The 22,050-nt window shown below is 37.6% G+C and overlaps 1 protein-coding gene across 4 annotated transcripts in view; it reads right to left on the bottom strand.

Annotated features, from left to right (window-relative positions):
• Positions 1-22,050, bottom strand: part of LOC150094462 (hemocytin-like) — a 2,636,009-nt gene that overhangs the window by 1,347,148 nt on the left and 1,266,811 nt on the right. For all 4 annotated transcript variants that reach the window (XM_090412206.1, XM_090412207.1, XM_090412208.1 and 1 more), the window contains 2 exons: positions 14,540-14,665; positions 9,440-9,826 (listed from right to left, as the gene is read on the bottom strand). In XM_090412206.1, coding sequence (XP_090268332.1) covers positions 9,440-9,826; positions 14,540-14,665 — 513 coding nt within the window. The remainder of the gene's footprint in view (positions 1-9,439; positions 9,827-14,539; positions 14,666-22,050) is intronic.

Genomic DNA, 22,050 nt, shown 5'->3' with positions numbered 1-22,050 from the left:
TATATATATATGATGAGGAAATTTGAATGTTTGAAAGTTTATCTAATAAATGTGTTGCATTTTTTTAAGTAGGAGTCTGTATGTTGGATACGAGGCTTGAGGAGGCTAGATGAGTGTTTAGAGAGAGAGAGAGAAGATATGTTGGAGAGCTTCTTCCATTAACTATTGGATGAAGAGGGCTGTCTGTCCTATGAACTTCAGGCATGGCATATAATCTTGTAGTCATTGGGTGTCTGGATTTCAGATGTTTTTTAAGGTCTTCTGTAAATTCAAAAGTACTGGACGTTATTAATTTTTTAGCATGATGAGCAAGTAAGATCATGGTCCATTTCTGAATATGTGGAAAAGTTCGATAACATGGAGGTGAGCTTGATGTCATACTCTGCACTATTTGAAATGACTTGAATTCCCTTTGTCTGCCTTAAATATAATGATTTCATCATTGTCACATAAACCTCTCAAAGCTTCTTTCTCTGAAGCTGTGAAGTTATTTTTTGGTATGTAACTGTTTAATAAAACTGAACCACTAAGTAATCTTGTGGATAATGATTCTTCATGAGAGGACAGAAATTTAGTCACTTTTTCAAGGTGAAAAAGTGACTAAACGCAATGGATATGTTATGCCTCTTCCCTCCAGGTGAACAGCACTGTTAGTTCCATGGAACATTCCCATAAAACATGTAGTGAAATCTTATCCATTCCTATTTGCCTTATTGATAGTACTTAGCATTCTAAATAAATTCTCTTTGTTCCTTTATAATCTTTCAATCCTCCCTATCTTCTTAAGAATAAAACATGCTTTACCACAATAAAGCATCTTAAGAAAGTGATATAAAAAACTGCACTATGTCATCTTCATTGTTCACGTGACTTGCATCTACAACTAGTAAATTCATATTCTCACATTCCAATTTTTCCTTCCTTATTTCCTTCGTTATTATACATTATTATATTACACTTTTCTAGCTTGAGACAAATATTCTCGATTGAGAATATACTGTATACTGTATACTATTTTTCCCCAATTTCCCCATACAGCTCTTCAGATACTACACTCTCAGGCAAGCATTCCTATCATTCACCACTCTTCATGCTAAAAAACCTGTTTGTCATTCCTTTGCTCATACCTTTCTTATACAGTTTCAGTGGATGATCTCTTGTTCCCTCCTACTGCCTTCTTCCAACATTCCATGAAAAACATCTTCAACTTAATTGGATAAGTTAAACATGTTTTTCATAACCCTTTACCAACTTGTACATCTATATCAGATCACACCTTCTGCTTTTGTCCACTAAACTCAGTAAATTGCAAATTCCCAACCTGTTTTTATACAAAGCATTCCACAGACCACAATGTACCTTAGTCAATCACATCTGCACCTTTCAAGTACCCCTTCATCCTTTTGAAAACAAAGTAACCAGATTTGTGCACAGTAGTCTATATGTGGCCTAATCAAGGCCTTATACAATGAAACCAGAATCTTCTTACTTCTACAAGTCAATATCCTGTATATCATTAGATTCATTCTTGTCTTCACAATTTTTGAAATGTGTCCTCTAAATTTCAGATCCCAATTGACCAACATACCCACATCTCTTATTTCCTCCACCTCCTCCAATATATCCCTGTCATCTCTCTAGAAATATATATAAATATAAATATATAAATAGAAAACAGAGATGTCATCTACATCACTGTTTTCTAAATTTTAAAGCCTAATGCTTTGGAACATTGAACAGATAATACACCTCCTGAGCCTAATCACTCAGTCTATTCAAGTCTGCTTATAAATCCACTACATGTGTTCCACTTCTCATAGTTTTTTCCAACTTTGCATCATCTGTAAACGATTGAAAATGCACATTCAAACCATACCTAATGTCATTAACATACATAATAAAATGCAACGGCCTTAAAACAGACCCTTGAGTCATACAGCTAGTGACTTTCCACTTCTGGAATATAGCTCCCCCCTCCCCCCTTCAACAACTTGCTGATACCAACAAAGGAGCAATCTACAATCCAATGAATTAATCTAATATCCAACCCCATTCATTCTAGCTTAACTAACAACTTGTCATGTGTCAATCTATCAAAGGCCTTTGTAAAATCGAAATATATTACTGTGCATTCATTTTTCTTATATGGTGAGCATGTCACCATATTGTAATAAATAAACAGATAACTATAACATGACCTTCCTTTAGCAAATCTGTGATGTACATCAGAGAGAATACCACTCTTGTCAAAACAATTCTGGATCTAGGTTCACACTAAACTCTCCAACCCACTTTAGCAACAACACTTCTTGCAAAGATTGGCCTACAGTTTGAATCCTGAGTTCTGTTGCCTCCCTTATGAAGGAGTATAATTTAGTCATTCTTCCACTCCTTTGGAAAGGAGTGGAAGGATGAAATAATTCTGGAATATCACCCAGTGTAAGACTCTTATTTTACAAGTATGCCAAAACAGATGTCAGCTCCCCAGCACATTCCTTCAGGACACATGGTGAAATATAATCAAGGTAAATTATTAACATCGAATTTGTCCAATTCCTCATATACTTCTTATTAACACACAGTAAGCAAGCAAACTCTGCATGATTTCACAATCATGAGGATGAAATATATTTATGAAATATATTGTTGAGAGGTGGTTACAAGGTTGACAGGAGTTCTTTCGCTTGGTTGAACAGTGGGAAGGAGTGATGACAAGAGGCCATCCCTGGAAGTTACGAAAGGAAACTGCGAGCAAGAGGGTAAGGAGTGGTTTCTTTGCTTGGAGGGTGGTTGAACCGTGGAATGCATTGCCTGATGGAGTGGTGGGAGCGAGAACAGTCAATGAGTTTAAAGAGTGGTATGATAGACTTTGTGTTTCTTAGGGGGGACCTCCCCTCGATGAGTCTTGACAGACTCTATGTTCTTAGGAAGGATCTCCCACGATGAGTCTTTTGACTCCATGGAGGCCTGAATAATAATAATAATAAATGCTCATTTAATATCTCAACTATATTCTCCACAGAAGTTTTCTTTTACCATATTCTTCAAATTTTCCAATCCTTCCACAGTTATCCTTTTCATGCTAGCTACTTATCAAAAAAATCTTCATATGTGTTTTTTTTTCTTTTTCTTCATTAGCTAACCAGTGTTCTTACTGCACTTTTGATTCCCTTACCAACTAAGTCACTTTTCTTGACTGTTCTTTATACTCCTCACAGAGCTGATTATAAGAACTCATCTTATTTTGCCTCCATAAAACCTTTTCTCACTCTGTATTGTATGCTTAATCTCTCATACATCCATTTCACACCTAACTTCTTATTTAAATTTCCGAAACTTGAAATAAGTTTAGACATGGCTTCTACTAGATAATTCAGAATGTCACTCAAGCAGCACTGATCTCCTTTCCACTCACCATTTAATCCCATGCAACAGCTGCAAACTGTCTTCTGAGCTATTCATAATCGTCAGCCATGTAATTTCACATATTTCCTTTCTTGACAGAAGAGCACACATGGCTGGCAACAACCCAGCTGATCACTTCATCGTCATTTTGACCTAAAAGAGAGAGATTTGACACCTCGTTTATAATGATATCCTCTGATGAGATAATCAGATTCAAGACCATCGATAATTATATATGCTCTCTTACATTCTGCCTGCCTGAGGTAGTTGACCTTTAAAAACTAAAGAAACTTACTTTTTTTTTTATTTCCAGATGCTACTTGGTAGTCCCAATCTATATTCCCATAATTAAAATCTCTCGTAATGATCACCCTTTTCCTATTTGCTTGGCAAATTTTCTTATACATTTACCATCTACGTTACAAGGTCTATAGCAACATGGAACTAAAAAGTCATCCAGCATGGGCAAGGGGTGGTGGGGAAATAGTGGTGCTTTTTTACCATTTCTGTCTTCCATTTTTTTACTGTTTCTGTCTTCATGAAAAATATCATACCTTTCCATCTGTATTCTTTTCAGAATTTCATCCTCTTCCAATCATGTCTCACTCATTCCAACAATTGTTGGGTGAATGAACTCAATCAATGCAACAATTTCATTCCCATTGTTTCTGATTCTTCTACCATCTGTATACAAACATAAAAGTTTATTTCTGGATCTATAACAATTTCAAAATTTCATTGATACCACTTATTAGATGTGACTACTACATGCTGTCCTAGCACCATTCCTTTCTCACATTACCCATCCCAATATCTTCTTCAAATTATGAAGGAATCACAATTCTTGGGAAATTGTGAAGGAATATTTGTTAGCAGCAATAGTAAGCTGTATTCCATGAGTGAAGAAGAAGACACAATTTGGAGTAAAGTGGATGACAAACAATATTAAACAGGAACTGCATGCAAAAAAGAAGCAATGGAAGAGATATAAGGAGACAGGTGAAGAGAAGATGCATGAAGAATATAAGATACAGGCCAGGAGAGTGACTAGCATGGTAAGGAAGGCAAAACTAGAATATGAGAAAAGATTGGCCCTTAGATCCAAGGAAAAACCTAGGGAATTTTTTAGCTATGTGGCCAGTAGGACGAGAAATGATTGTGGAAGAATGACATTGTGGGATAAAAATGGGAATAAAGACTGATGCAGAGGACATAGTGGAATTGTTCAATGAACATTTTATTGGAATATTTCATCCTGGAGGAGTCAATTTGAATACTAGAGGGATAGGGTAGGTTCGAGGTTTGGAGGTACAGGAGGAGAGTGTGTTCCACATACTGAGTAATCTGGATGTTAGTAAAGCTGGAACTGGATGGTATTTCACCACGAGTTTTGAGAGAATGTGCTAAGGAACTGAGCTGCGGGAAAGGTGCCCATGGAATGGAAGGGAGGTAAGATAGTGCCATTGCATAAGGGCGGTAGCAGACTGGAAGTGTCTAATTATAGGCCGGTTTGTGTGTCATCAGTAGTTAGTATCTTGGAGAAAGTAATGAGGGGCCGTATACAGCATTGGACAGATGAGATGAGGGTAATGTTATCTGTGAGAGTCAACATGGATTTGTGAAGGGGTGCTCTTGTTTTAACAATATGCTAGCCTTTTATGATAAAGTTACAAGAGCATTAGATGAGGGAAAGTCATATACTACCATTTTCCTAGACTTAGCAAAGACATCTGACAGGGTGCCACATGATAAGCTGATATTCAAGTTGCAGCACATTGCTCTGGATGTCAGATTGATCAACTGGATTCAAGATTTGCTGTCCGATAGCTATCAGAGAGTTGTGTATGGTGGAGCAATATTAAAGAGGCAGAAGGTTAGAAGTGGGGTTCCACAGGGCTCAGTACTGGGCCCTATATTGTTTAACCTTTATATCAATGACATTGTCCATGGATTGCAAGGGGATATTCAGTTGTTTGTGGATGATGCGAAGCTGGGAAGGGTTATTAGTAATAGTGCAGATGTGGTAGCCCTGCAAGAGGATTTGAATAAGCTAGATAGATGGACAAATCAATGGTGGTTGTCAGTTTAATGCAGCAAAATGTAAGGTCTTGAGGATTGGGACACATCAATGGGATGCTGCACACTCTATGGGAGGAGTTAAACTGGAGGAATTAGGGGAGACAAGAGAGCTGGGGTTGATGATTGATAGAAACCTGAAGTTTAGGGGACATATTGCAAAGGTGGTGAAGGTAACACAGAGGATTGCTGCAATAATGAGAAGGACACTGACCTGCAGAGATAAAAGAGTTATCATTCTGTTGTATAAGACTCTGATCGGACCACAGTTAGACTATTGTTCTCAGATCTGGTTGCCAGGATTTGAAGTGGATAAATTAACTGTGGAGAGGGTCAAAGGCCTATAACAAAGATGGTGTTAGGACTGTACAATGTTAGTTATCAGGATCGGCTAAGGGAGGGTGGACTGCACAGTTTGCTGGATAGAAAAGGAGAGGTGATATGATTAAGACTTTTAAACTGTTGAGAGGTGGTTACAGGGTTGACACTGGTGAGTTCTTTCGCTTGGTTGAATAGCAGGAAAGAATCATGACAAGGGGCCATCCATGAAAGTTATGAAAGGAAACTGTGAGCAAGAGGGTGAGGAGTGGTTTCTTTGCATGGAGGGTGGTTGAACCATGGAATGCATTGCCTGAGAGTGGTGAGAGTGAGAACAGTCAATGTGTTTAAGGAGTGGTAATATAGATTTTGTGTTTCCTATGAGGGACCTCCCTCGATGAGCCTTGATAGACTTTTTTTTCTTAGAAAGGACCTCCCACGATGAGTCTTTTGACTCCATGGAGGCCTGAATAATAATAATAATAATAAAATCCAACTGCTTCTCCGTACATTCTAGGCCATCCCTTTCCTTTCTTGTATACTCACACATTGATTTTCCTCTTTGAGCATTGATTTTCTCATTCTGTGTTTGCCATTCCATTCCAAGTAATCACATTTCCCACTCTTTTATGTACACTTCTCCTCTCATTCTCTGCACTCATGCTACCCACTTCTCCATTCATATGCACCACTTCAAGCCCTCTGTCTTTATTCTTCTTTTCTTCAACATCTATTCTTACTTGTTCAAATCCATTCTTTACACTCATTATTCTCCCTTCTTGCAGTGGCCTCTTCAAGTCACTCACGCCAAAAGTATTCAAGTGCAGTCCATCATATTTATAAGAATTCATCCTTCAAACAAATTCCATACATCAACAAACTGCACTCCTTCACACATTTCTGCTAACATCTCATTCATAATCCTTACTCTCTCTCTCTCTCTCTCTCTGCCTCATCTCATCACTGTCATACCTGGGAAACACACTGATTACCTTTCCTATCACACTACTATCTTTCATCCATCTCAACAACCTTCTAATATACAATCTTACAGCTTCCTTGTTCTTAGCCAAGTCATTTGTTCCTAATAGCAATACCAACTATTTTGATCACTTATTCCTATAAGGAATAAGTGATCAAACCTCGATCACTCTATTAATTTTACCTCCTGGAATATTAACCTTCTGCATCTCTAATAATCAAATCCTCACATAATGCCACCCACAAGTCTTTTGTCGCCTTTTTCATACCAACATCATTCATTTCCGTGTTCTTCACCCTTCCTTGTACATCTGCAATTCTCTTCATTTCACTTTGCATCTGCTTCATTGCTTACCTCATCTTCATCAACCAACTTTCAAATCATGCATCATTTTTTTTTGTGATTATTCTCTCTTGCTATTTTACTGTCAGTCATATATGCTTCTATTCCAACAGCCCCCTTTTATTCCTTTGTATATCTGTTTCACATGCTTTCTTCACAATCACATGATCTTCTTCAACATCCTTGTCACTTATACTGCCATGTTTCCTACTCCAATTGAAACAAGCCTCATGATCCATCACTTTATCACACGTCCTGCATACCCACATTTGCTCCTTTCTCTTATTCCATCTCTCATTGTAAACAGCAGCAACATCTCCCCACATATACATGTCACATAGCACTGCACAATTCTCGAAAAATCCAAGCCATACACTTTATTTATCTTCTGCACTGAGTTATACAATGATTTCCCTTTCACCTCCATATTGTTTAAAAATACTAAACCAGAAACAGGAATTTAAAATAATGCTGTGTAAAATATTTAATCAAACACACATTGCAATCGCAAATATCACACAGCAATACTGAATTTAAAAATTATACAAATATCGTGACACAATAAACATAAAATGAACTTATCTTGCTCATATTGGATAATGCATTACACTCACCATCTTGACAATAATAACATTATTATTATTATCTACAGATAAAACACCATCTTCTCATATGGTTCAGGTATTTACCATATTTGCCGGCATATAAGATAAGATGCATCAGCCTATAAGATGCACCCCCTTTTGTGTACACATTTTTTAGGGAAAAAACTTACACTGAATATTATAATATATTTACAGTATTTCAAATATAAAGTAATAAGCAGGTCTACTTTCAGATTCTGATTTAGAAGAGGTTTAAAGTGTCTCTTCATTTAGCTCTGGAGATGAATTTCTGGGCTAAATGAAGAGACACTTGAAACCTCTTCTAAATCAGAATCTGAGTCCTCATACAACAAATTGTCCTCTGTACCATCCCGTGCATTACTAATGCCACACTTCTTAAATGATTTAACCACTGTCTCAGTTTTCACAGCATCCCATGAAGCTTTGATCCACTCACAAACTTGCAAAATGCTAGGCCTCTTCCTGTAACCTTAAAATCTGAAGACTGCATCCACTTCTTCATAAATCCCTTAAATGATTTATTAATCTAAAGGTTGAAGCTGACTAGTTAGACCTCCTGGAATTACAGCTAACTGAGTTTCAATTCCTTGAGTTTATTTTTAACATCTTCTGTTCTGTGAGAACGAAACTGATCCCATACCAGCAGGGCAGGCCACAGAAAAGCTTTTATGTGGTCTAAAATCCAAGTATTCAGTTCTGCCTCAAGTTCTGGCCATTTTGCAGTTCCACTTCGTAGATTATATTTACTGTGAGTTGATTTTTTTTTAGCTCCTCTTCATGATTCCGCCACGTTCTTATCATTTTATCAGTTGGGATGGCTCAAAATTTGTCTGCAGCACTGTTTCCATGTTCTTTAGCATACGCAATCACATGTAGCTTGTATGCAATATTGTAGCAATGCCGACATTTTTCAGTCATAATTTGCCAAGAAATTTCAAATCTTGCATTTTTTTTTTTTTTTTGTGATTATTCTCTCTTGCTATTTTACTGTCAGTCATATATGCTTCTATTCTAGCATCCCTTTTATTCCTTTGGTATATCCTTATGAACATTTATGAACACTTATGAACATTTAACAACAGATCTGTGATTTAGCAGCTGTGATCGTTGACGACAGCGCATGCACACCCACTGAACTCTATGTAACTGGAATGCTCTCACACACGGCAAGGAAACAAGAAAGAAATCGTGTAACTCTGGACAGAGAAAATTTCCAGAAATGAAAGTAATAAAAAACTGAGAGATGCTCTCTCTTTTTCAGACCTATTTTCAAAGGAAAAAAGTGTGTCTTATATGCCAGCAAATACAGTAGTTATTACTAATTACAATACTTTCAAAACCCTTCTTGTAACATGCCGTTGTGCAGATATTTGTATATTCATATTCACTCTCACAATATCTACTTCCACTCCTACTAATAATGCTAAGAATAAATATGATTATTATTATTCATATTAGAAATTATGGACTTTACAACCGTGTTATAAATAACTCTTTTAAGAACTATTTTTATAACATGGTTGTAAAGTCCATTATTTCTAATATGAATACTGATCACCATGCAACACTAAAAGAAAGGATGATTATTATTATCATTATCAGACCTCCATGAAGCTAACCACTCATCATGGATATTAAATATTTTACTAAGAGTTATTATATTTAAAGAGAAATCATTCTGAAATCTTACCTGTCCAAATAACAGCTGGAATAGTACTTTTAGCACTTGGAGTAACTGGGCAATCACAATAAAAACGGATTTCATAGTCATCACAAAAGAGATGAGGGCCCAAATTCTTATGCTCACATATGAGACCATTCCTTAATGTACAAATAACACCTGGCTGAAGATAACTTTTTTCTGTAATATTTTTCCTCTTGCATTCAATAGCTGTTATCATATCATTATTGCAAAATTTTCCACCAGCTAATCGAATCCCTTGGATAGATTCATGTTCTCCATCATTATTGGGTATATGGGCACTGAACCACTGGGTCCAACCATCGACACACATTTCTGAAGGGGCCAGTGTTTGGAGTGTTGCAAATGTTGGGACAGTTAAAGAAGGAGTAGATACTAAAAATAAAAAAAAATATCAAAAGAATTAAATTTGTGAGGCATTCACTAATAGAGTTTGAGCTTACTTTTAATGTCCAACCTTAAAAGAGACATTTATCATATAATATTCCCTTTCATTCAGAAAGATAGTTTATTTTAATAAAATAATACCAAAATACATCACATTAATAAAGAAAGAGCCATACAGCTTCATTTTGACAACATAAATTACATAGAAATAGTGGATATTAAATTTGATTGTTATTTCAAAACAGAATGTTTGTAGAAAAACTATGCAAGTTTCATAAATTTGACCAGAGAGCTTATGTGGAAGAGCTTACATGACTGCAGCTCATGCATCCATATACTTGCTTTTTATTAGTGCATTTAATAAGGTTTCACTAGTCTGACAGCTGTTTCAAATTGTTGGTTCTCTTCAGAGATCAGGCAGAAGCCTTAAGAGAGCAAAAACTCCCATTCATTACTAAAGAAATCCATTATCAGAGAAACTTTTTTTTTTTTTTTCAGTAATGTATACCTCAAAGAAATGTATTTTGCAAGCTAAGCCAACTTAGTTTGAGAGGTGACTTATTCTTGTAAGCTCTCAGGCCAAATTTAGGAAACTTTCATAGTTTCTACAACCATTTGGCTTTAAAATAATGTTGGAAATGGTGGATCTTTAGTATCCACTATTTCTATGTAAATGTCATCGCTGAAATGAAATCATATGGTTCTTACTTTATTAATTACTTTTTACGCACCAACCAAAAGTTCACTTATGAAAAATACATTTCTCTGACATTAGATTTCTTTAGTATTTAATGGGAGTTTTTACTCTTAAGATTTCTGCCTAGTCTCTGAAGACCTACTCTCTTAAGGTTTCTGCCTGGTCTTTGAAAAGAATGAGACCCATGCACTCTAGTAATTTGTATGCTGCCTGGCCAAGCAAAGGTTTGGCTTGGTGGCAGTACTTGCTTCTAGTAGCATTAAGGTTTGGGTTGTTGATCAGATGGAGCATATAGATTCAGAAGAAGAAATCCAATTTTGGAGCTACTTGAGATGTGACCTTTTAGGACACTGACAGGTTTATGGAATTGGCAAATTGAACAAACTGAATTGCCCAGTCTCTGAAGAGAACCAACCACAGCTAAAAACAGATGTAAGGCCAGTAAAACCTTATCAAATGCACTAATAAAAGGCAAATACTGTATATGGACAATTGGGCAAAGGTCATGTTTTAACATAGTGCAAGCTAAGGAAACTCTGATGGTGAGGGGTGCATTCTCGTAAAATCTCTGGTCAAATTTACATTACAACTTATTATCAGAGCAAGAAATCAGAAACCACTTAGTATCATACAGCAGAACGAACCTATGTATTTTACTAGCAGTTTGAAGGATTAGGTGGTAACAACTGTTTGTATTACTCTTTATGTATTGATTAACATCACACACATCAACACAATAATTATAATAAAAATTTATTCAAAATCAAAATAATAAAATATATTATAAATAAAAATAATTAAAATAATAATAATAATAATTATTATTATTATTATATAGGTATCTCCATGGAGTCAGTGGACTAATCGCAGGAAACAACTGTTTATGGAATCTATTCCACTCACTCTTCACTTCTGTCTTCAAAATTGGCTGGGTCCCTCATGGATAAGAGCCTTCCACCTGTTCTGTCCAAAGAAAGCAGTTTCATATGACAGCAGCTTTGAAAGTACAATGCAGTTGTAAGGGCTTTATGCCATGTTAATCTTGGTCTTCCCCTGGGTCTTGTACCCTCAAATACCAGACAAGGAAGTCTGTCCAGTTCCATTTGCACAATATGACAAACCAATGGAGTTCATGCTTTTTTGCCTCCAAGGAGTCAAAGGAATTTAGGAATTTAGGCCTCCAAGGAAACTTCAAGGAACTCCAAGGAATTTAGGCCTCCAAGGAGTCAAAAGACTCATCGCAGGAGGTCCTTCCTAGGAAACACAAGTCTATCAAGACTCATCGTGGGAGGTCCCTCCTAGGAAACACAAAGTCTATAATACTACTCCTTAAACTCATTGACTGTTCTCGCTCTCACCACTCAATCAGGCAATGCATTCCACGGTTCAACCAATCTCCATGCAAAAAAACACTTCTCACCTTCTTGCTCACAGTTTCCTTTCGTAACTTCCAGGGATGGCTCCTTATCATCACGCCTTCCTGCTGTTCAACCAAGCGAAAGAACACCCCAGTGTCAACCCTGTAACCACCTCTCAACATTTTAAAAGTCTCAATCATATCACCTCTCCTTCTTCTATCCACCAAACTCTGCAGTCCACATTCCCTAGCCGATCCTCATAACTAACATTGTACAGTCCTGAAACCATTTTTGTTATCTGCCTTTCCACAGTTAATTTATCCCCTTCAAATCCTAGGGACCAGATCTGAGAACAATAGTCTAAGTGTGGTCTGATCAGGGTATTATACATTGGAATGATAACTCTTTTATCTCTGCAGGTCAGCGTCATTCTCATTATTGTAGCAATTCTCTGTGTTACCTTCACCACCTTTGCAATATGTCCCTTGAATTTCAGGTTTCTATCAATCATCAACCCCAGATCTCTTGTCTCCCATACTTTCTCCAGTACAGCTCCTCCAACAGAGTATACAGTGTCCCACCAATGTGTCCCAAACCTCAAGACCTTACATTTTGCTGCATTAAAATGACAACCACCAATCATTTGCCCATCTGTCTAGCTTATTCAATTCCTCTTGCAGGGCTATCACATCTGCACTATTACTATAACCCTTCCCAGCTTCACATTATCCGCAAACAACTGAATATCTTCCTGCAATCCACTGACAATATCATTGATATAAAGGTTAAACAATATAGGTCCCAGTACTGAGTCCTGTGGGACCCCAATTGTAACCTTGCCTGAAGTATTTTCAAGACCATGGCATACATACCAGTCTATATACGAGTTGCCCCAGTCCTGAAAATACTTCAGGCACAAACTTTGTTTGCTTACACTTGGATAAAGGATTAAACCAAGTATACAATTTCTTGATATCTTTAATTTATAGTATAACTAAACAGAAAAACTTCTAACACTCATGTGAAAGTCTTTTAATATACAAAGTAAAATCTTAAATTTATAGCATCTGATACAGACAGCATGCACAAGGTTGCTTGAAGAGAGTATGGCAAAATCTGTTTGTCTCAGATGCACAGATAAAGAATGTGCCTAACACTGTTACAATGTAACTAGGAAATCGGAAGATCTCACTGTTTTGGTATGTATGAATGATTTGATATTTACATTTCAATGAATGTGAAATGTGAAAAGTATGATATAGGAGAAATGAAAGATTTGTGTTAGATGTGAGAAGGAAAACCATACGAGCAAAGATTTTGCATTTGCTTCCATGGCATGAAAAGCTATGATTATTAATAAGTCAATGTGAAATTTATGTCAATTTATGCTGGACAAGTGTTGTGTACTTTATTCATTATGGAGTGAATTTGATGACGATGAAAGAACTTGAATGGAGCTGATGTATTGCACTTGAATGAATTTGCAGTTAGCAGTCTGGTGAAAATTTGGATCAATGGGCATTCAGAAGTGCAAAAACAGAGCTACTGAAGGGAGAGGGATGAATATTAGCTTGTATACAGGTACCATTAAGGTACCTGTATACAAGCTAATGCATGAAAAATAGCAAATGCAGCTTCTATGATCTGGAATTTGAATGGGACAGTAAATGCAAGATTCACAAATAATTTTATGTCTAAGAGAATACTGCAATATATGAATACTCATGACAGAAGCATCTGCATCTCAAATAAGAGAGGGGGAGTCTGTAATATTAGACAGTGAGCTTGAGCAACTTAAAAGAGGATACCATGCTTGATGAAGAGAGGAGAATGAAAGTAAAAGATTGCGAAGAATGATAGACCAAAAAACTGGAATAAAGAAATTAAGAATTTAAGAATAAAGAAATTAAGAATAAAAATGTATTGCAAGGACAATCTATTATAACAGGTGTGCTTGATAAGAATGTGATGAAAATATGTTTATAGGTGCAATGGTCAAGGATGTCAGTGAAGTCAGAAAGTAGAGAGGAAAAGTAGAAGATTTGATTGTTTTGGCAGGCAGAAATAATTTGAAAGATAAGAAATGTCTAATGAGAGAAAATATGAAGCATTTGTTGGAAGAGAAAGTCAAAGAGTAAAGACTACAAATCTACGACCACAATATGATAGAAATGAACTGATAAGAATGACCATGATTGCAAATGAATCAATGAAAAGATTGTGCAGATGGTATATAGATGTCTGGAGAGAATCTGATGGATAAAAGGACCAGCATATCTCTTGACAGATTGCATTTGAATGGGTCTGAAGTTCAATCTTTGGAGAAAGTATTGTTCAGTGAGAAATTTGATGAATAGGAGAAGAGGGAATATGATTGAGACATTTAAGTTAGTTAGGATTGTTACCAGCTTAATGTGTAAGAAATTTTTCATGGAATGGGAAAAGGGAGTAGAACAAGGGACCATCCCTGGAAACTGTATAAAGAAGGTGTGAGCAAGGTCATAAGGATTAGGTTCTTTCAATGGACAGTGATTGGTGAGTGGAATGCATTGTCTGACAGCGTAGTGAATGTAGTACTGTATTTAAATTAGAAATAAAGAAATTAATAATTAAATAAATACAAGATTTAAACAAAGTATTACTTACAGCAGGGACAAAATAACCTTATTTCATAATCATAGCAACCTCCTGCATTCTCACTATTCCAGCACTGCAAGCCTATCTTTAGATCACAATTTACATTTTGATGAGAATCATGTGCACTTCGTTTGTCTGATGGAAGAATTTTAAATTAAATAAAATAAGTTCAAACTATACTGAAAATTTATAGTATGTGTAATTATATATGCTGGAGGTGTCAAATAATAATAATAATAATAATAATAAAATATACATATACATGACATTCAAATGATGTTTTTGATGCCAAATGTATAGCATCAAAAGCTACAACTTGTCACTCAACATACACTATAGTCCAGAACAAGTGAGAGAAAGTCATCAACAAAACCAAAGCAAGCTATGTAAGGGCATTACCAAATGCATTACACCTGTTTCATGCTCAACTGGCATCTGGCCTTCTAGTAGTCCCTCACTAAGTCTCTTTGGCATCATCAGGATATGACAGCTAAAAAACAAGAATGGACAGAAGTTATGCCCAACAGCCTTAGCAAGCGACCAAAATGCCTAGATGCCAGTTGAGTATAAGGAAAGCATAATACATTTGTTTCTGATGTAGTTTTCTTTGGATTTGTTGATAAATTGTGCTTACTTGTTTTGGCCTATAGTGTAGGCTGAGCTGTTTTTTTTTTTTTTTTATATGCTGTTTTCATCTTGCACTTCCAAAGGCATATTTTCAGAGAACCAGGACCTGGATAGTTGGGTTGGAGTGAAATGGAGGATGAAGAACTTCATTTCAATAACAGTTATTTCAACTGGTTAGAGCAGGTGTTTGGATTGGGAGAGAGTAAACAGCAATTAAACCATGGAAAATCTTCCCAGAGATCATCTCCATCAACCTGAAAATAATACCTCCTTACACCAAAACTGATCCCAGCATGCTTCCTCTGTTCCTTCATCAGGCTCAGTAGTCTTCAAACCAATATAAGTCTCCATGATACAAATAAGTCTACATGGTAGATCTGGAGATATACTGATAGATCAAAAATGGAAATCCACAATTAACACCTACACTTTTATTAATGAAAGAATAGTGACTGTAAGACTGACTGAAAGTTGAAAGAGACTAACAATAGTAGGAATATATGCTCCAGAAGATGGAAAGATAATAAAAAAGTGAAATATTTTGCAATGAGTTAGAAAAGCTGATAACTTGTAATAAAAATTAATGTTTGATAATTGCAGGAGACTTGGAGAGAAATGGAAATAAACTGAGAGATTTCTCATCATTTTATGAATTAAAAATCACACTTTTTTTCTGAAAAACAGATATCCATAAATATACTTGGAGCGCCAGAGGACTACAATCATTAGACATATAATCATTAATTAAAAGCTATCCTCACAAGTAAGCAACAAAAGTTTGTAGAGGTAATGACATATATTTAGGCCATTTCTCAGTAATCTCAAAAATAGCAATACAAGCAAGATGAAAATCACAAGAATCTAATATAAGAATAATGTAGAAAGAAATGACAAAACTTACGTAATCCAAGAAAATAGTATTACTATTACTATTATTATTATTACCCCAAGAACTCATGGAGTCAAAGACTCATCTGGGAGGTCCTTTTATCATACACACACAGTTCATCATACTCACCACACTTTAAACACACTCAAATTCTCTGTAGACATTCTCAGGCAAGGCATTCCAATCATTCACCTTTCACCATTCCAATCAAAAAACCTGCCTCTCACTCCCCTACTTACACCCTCTTTATACAGTTTCCAGGGAAGACCTCTGGTTCTCCCCTGATCTCCCACTGTTTTCTGTAGAACCTCTCCAACACTGATCAAAACCCATTAACTCAGTACTTCTTTCACATTTCTGTTTGTTCTGACATAAAAGATGAATGGATAAACATAGGCAAATTAATAAAAACAAACAGTAGAAGAAGTTCCTGGGACAAAAAACAGACAAAGAGAAAAAAAAAGGGGGGGGGGGAATGAAAATTTGGAATAATGAAACAGCAACAGCTATAGAATAAAAACAAAAAAAAGCTTACAAGCTATACTTGCAGAATCAAAGCCACAATCACTAGAAGCTTATAGAACTAAAAGAAATATTGCAAAAATATTGTAAGAAAAACTCACCAAGACTCTTGGAATAGATTTATTGGTAATATTGGGAAATGATTTACATGGCCATCAAAACATTGGTTATAAGTTAATGAAATATTTGAATAAATCAGAAAAAGATATAGCAGAATTTCAGGAATATCAATGGAAGAATGACACAACACTACGAACAACTATACTGCAATATATCCTAAGTAAAAAAGAAATAGAAGATAAAAATGTGAATAATACAGGAATAGGTTTATTGGAGATGGAGGAATAGCAAGAAGCTTTATCAATAACAAAAAAATAGAAATGCAGCAGAAAAAATTAAAATTACCTCAGAGTTAATTAAGTACAATGATAGCCCTTTTTCCTCAAGGTTCACTTTAGTGAGTACAGGCATGGCAAACCCAAGGTACCTGATGCTGGACCATGCCTAACTTCATGTAATATATATCTGTTATATTATTCTGTAGACTGGTCCCTCCTCTTCTTTCTTTGCTTCTTTCTCCTCTCCTTGCTCCTTCCCCCTGATGCTATTACAGTATTCGAGGGCTAGGGGTGAGTCTTTCCTATCTTGCTAAGTCATTTCGTCTTATGCAGCCACTGAAGGAGGCAAGCTAGCCTCAATAGGTGCCAGTCCCAAGCCCGGATAAATGTGAGGGTTGATGTCAGGAAGGGCATCCGATTGGAAAACTTCAATGCCAGCTCAAACTATGATTATGAGTCAAAGAGAAAATGATATAAGGGCTAGGTCATACCCCTTAAGCAACGCGCAGCCACATCGCCCTACAGCTGCGAGAAATGGACGAGGGCTACCGCATTAAGGGTGGGTGCGGTTAAAGAAGCGAGCCCAGCAGGTGGACAGGATGTTGCGAGTGGGAACACTGAATGTTGGAATCATGACTGGAAGGGGAAGAGACGTGGCAGACATGATGAGGAAGAGGAAGTTGGACATTTTATGTGTGCAGGAGACAAGGTGGAAGGGGGAAAAGGCAAAGGAACTGGGAGATGGATATAAATTGTTCTACTCTGGATTGAAGAACGAGGGAAGAAATGGTGTAGGAATTGTGATGTGTGGCAGAATGAAGGGTGAAGTACTGGACATGAGTAGAAGGAATGACAGGATCATGCGAATGAAATTGGGTCTTGGAGAAGAGCGGGTGGGCGTATTATGTGTATATGCCACGCAAGTTGGCTGTACAGCAGAGGAAAAAGATGATTTCTGGAACGTGTTAGATGAAGAAATGAGGGAATTGGAAGAAAATGAGATGGTGATTGTCGGAGGAGACTTGAACGGACACATAGGAAGACTGAATAGAGATTGTGAAAGGGTGCATGGTGGCCATGGAGTGGGAATGATGAACCAGGAAGGAGAGAGGGTTGTGAACTTTGCAGTAGCGTTTGATCTGGCAAATGTGAACTCATTTTTCTACAAGAGGGAAGAACATTTGATAACATTTAGGAGTGGTAACAACAGATCACAAATTGACTACATTTTGACTAGAAGAAAACATCTTAAGGTTGTGACAAATTGTAAAGTAATTCTAACAGATCAAGCAGCACAACAACACCGACTGCTGTGCGCAGACTTTCAAATAAGATCAAAGATAAGCACTTCTGGATGCCATGGAATGAAGACAATTAAGTGGTTTTGCTTAAAAGAGGAGAGTGTGAGGAATCGGCTTAGGGAGAGGGTGTTAGAGAGGATTTCAGATGGACTGGAAAGTGTACAGGATTGGTGGAAACATAATTCAAAAGTAATCCTGAGCTGTGCAATTGAGGTGCTTGGTGAGACATCTGGAAAGATTAGAGAGCAGAAGGAGGGTTGGTGGTGGAATAATGATGTACAAGTGGCGGTGACAGCTAAGAGGAAGGCAAAGCAGAAGTGGGATGAGTCAAGAGTGGAAGAGGACAGAGAGGTGTAAAGAGAGAGAAAGCAAGAAGCCAAGAGAGTTGTGGCACAGGCGAAGGCCATGGCATATCAAGATCTGTATGATCAATTAGAAACAAAGGAAGGACAGAGAAAAATTTACCAACTAGCAAAATGTAGACATAAAGCAGCAAAGGACATCTTACATGTTAGGCAGATCAAAGATGCCGAAGGAAGAGTATTATTGAAGGATGTGGACATAAGAAACAGATGGAAAATATACTTTCAGGGACTTTTGAATGAAGAAAATGCAAGGACTCATAGATGAGATGGGCAGACTTCTGAGGGGATGGTGCAGAACATCAGTAGAGTGGAAGTGATTGAGGCCATGAAGAGGATGAAGAATGGAAAATCGGGGGGGGGCCCCGACAGAATTCCAGTGGAGGCATGGAAGGCACTGGGGGAAGAGGGAATTGACCTGCTGTGGGACCTGTTCATGAAAGTTTGCCAACAGGAAAATATACCTGAGGAATGGAGGGAGAGTACTCTTGTCCCCATCTACAAGGGTAAAGGGGATGCACAAGACTGTAAAAATTACAGCGGAATAAAGTTGATGTCCCACACAATGAAGATCCTAGAAAGAGTTCTTGATGGTAGATTGAGGAAGGAGGTGGAGATTGCAAAGGAACAATTTGGGTTCATGCCTGTTAGATCAACAACAGATGCTATCTTTGGGTTATGGTAGATGATGGAAAAATATTGAGAGAAACAAAGGGAGCTACATCTGGTATTTATTGATCTGGAGAAAGCATACGATAGAGTGCCAAGGCAAGAAGTCTGGAGGTGTCTGAGGGAGAAGAAGGTGCCAGAGAAATATGTCAGGTTGGTGCGGGAAATGTACAGAAATGTGAAGACAAGTGTTCGGACCTGTTTGGGACAGACAGAAAGTTTTCAAGTAACAGTTGGCTTGCATCAAGGGTCAACATTAAGTCTGTTTCTGTTTAATATTGTGATGGAGGTGGTAACAGAGGAGGTGAGAGAAGATGCGCCTTGGACAATGTTGTATGCAGATGACATCTTGTTGTGTGTAGATTCAAGAGAAGAAGCGGGAACTAAACTGGAAAGATGGAGAAAAGTACTGGAAGAGAGAGGTATGAGACTGAGCAGAAATAAGACAGAGTATATGTGTTGCGCAGTGGGCGGCGGCCAGGAGACAGATCTGGAGCTGGAAGAAAATGTCATCAGGAAGGTGAAAGACTTTAGATACTTAGGTTCAACAGTGGAAGAAGATGGAGGAGCTGAGAAGGAAGTGGGATGCAGGATACAAGTGGGTTGGAGGAACTGGAGGGAGATGGTTGGAGTGTTATGCAATAAGAGGGTGCTGATCAATCTGAAAGGCAAAATCTATAGGACAGTAGTGAGGCCAGCTATGATATATGCTATAGAAACTGTGGCCCTGAGTAAAAATAATATCAGCAGGATGGAAGTAGCAGAGATGAGAATGCTTAGGTGGATGTGCGGTGTGACCAGAAAGGCTCGTCTGAGAAATGACTATGTCAGGGGAACAGTGAAAGTTACGAACTTAGGAGCAAAAATACAGGAGGCAAGGTTGAGATGGTTTGGTCATGTGATGAGGAGGGAGGACGAATATGTGGGAAGAAGGGTCATGCAGATGGATGTGCAAGGAAGGCGGAAGCGTGGGCGGCCAAAGAAGAGATGGAGGGAGCTGGAAGAAGAGAACTTGAAGATGAGGAACTTTGATGTGGTGACAGCCCAAGACAGGAAGGTGTGGAAGAGACTCATTACAAACAGTGACCCCACTTAAGTGGGAGAAGCTGCAGAAGAAGAAGAAGAAGAAAAAGAAGAAAGCCCTTTTAAGTAAGATTCTTGAATCTGCTAAATAGTTGTTGGATTATCTGCAAAACACCCCCAAGAATGGAAAAAGACTAAAAATATTATCAGTTTTTAAAAGAGATAGACATTTATGTGAAAATTACAGAGATGCTGCATATTATCCAGCATATAAATTAAACAATAAAATTATAAATAAAAGACTTGCCACTATTCCTGATAGTTTGCTATTAAAGGAACATATTGGATTCAGAAAAGGTCAAAATTACAATGATGATGTATTCACACCAAAGCTAATCATAATAAGAGAGGGAGAGGGGGGGGGATTTAATTTAGAGACTCACCTGGATTTTTATATATTATGAAAAACGCCTTTGACTAAGTTAAAAGACTAAAATTATAGAATATCCTTCTTCCTTCTATGTGTTAGGCCTACTGGCCTGTTACAGAGCTATTTTAAGCCCTTCTAGGTTGTACCCATCCCAAGGATAATGTGGCTAGCACTATGCTTCGCTGTATATTCCATGGCTGTAGCTGTGTGTGTTCATGGAGCCAGTTCACCTGCTTGTGGGAGGAAAACCCCCAGATAAACTGGGGAGAAAAACCCTGCTGTCCACACCCAAGACCAGCTAACTTGGCTATGTCTGAGAAAGATCCTCAAGCTCCTCATTGGTGACAGGAATCGAACCGAGGACACTCCTTCCCCAGGCATATAGTTGTGAAGTGCATAGTCACTAGACCAACTACGTGGACAATTATAGAATATAATGGAATAAAATAATTATTAAATGCTATTAATACACTAAAGAACCCTATGTAGGCAATAGGAGGAATTTAGTGAGTTTAGATATTACAATAACTGACCTTGTTGCATCAGGGGCCGGAGAATCTCAACCTAGAGAGACCAGTAGTGTGACAGAGGGTAAGAATAACGAGCGGAATACAAATGAAAAAATAAGAGTGGGGAGAGTGGAAGGCTTGAATGATTGTGAAGTTTTCGAAGATTGTATTGATTGGGAGGATGAATGGCAAGCAAAAGTGAGATAGACGAGGTAAAAGAGGAGGCGGAATGTCACGGGAATGAGATGAGAAGTATGAAAGATGAGATTAGGCAAATGAAGAGATGAATGCAAGGCGAATCAGAGTAGGAGTGAAAGAGCGAGAATGATAGAAGGGGAGACATTAGAAACAGTAGAAGAGAGGGAATGAAAGAGAGTTATGAGAATGATAGAAGAGGAGACAACAGAAAGAGTAGAAGACAGGGAATGAGAGAGAGTTATGGGAATGATAGAAGAGGAGAGAATGAAAACAGTCAGAAAGACAGAGAGAGAGAGAGAGAGAGAGAATCAGAAGAATGTGAGGAAGTGCTGGAACCAGGGATAGAGTGATGCTAGGACAGCAGGTAAGTAGGGGAACACAGAGAGAAAGGGTTACAGAAGATAGAGTGAGGAATGCAGGTGAGCAATCAAAGAACAGAGTGGTAAGAGGTATGATGTATGGAGACTCAATGATCCGTAGTGTGCAAGATAGGATACAAGAGTAGTGTTTGCCTGGAGTAATGATAGAAAGTGTGACTATGATAATTAAGCAGGATGAAAGGGTGAATGAGATGATCGCGATGGTGGGCACGAATGACTTGAAAGGCAGTGTAAATCGGGTGGCGAGAGATTTGAGATTCGTGCTTGAGGTT

This window comes from Typopeltis vanoorti, chromosome 22, assembly GCF_054136105.1.
Source record: "Typopeltis vanoorti isolate ZY-2024b chromosome 22, IOZ_Tvanoo_1.0, whole genome shotgun sequence".
In the NCBI taxonomy this organism is placed as follows: Eukaryota; Metazoa; Arthropoda; class Arachnida; order Uropygi; family Thelyphonidae; genus Typopeltis; species Typopeltis vanoorti.
This window is presented reverse-complemented; position numbering and strand designations above follow the sequence as displayed.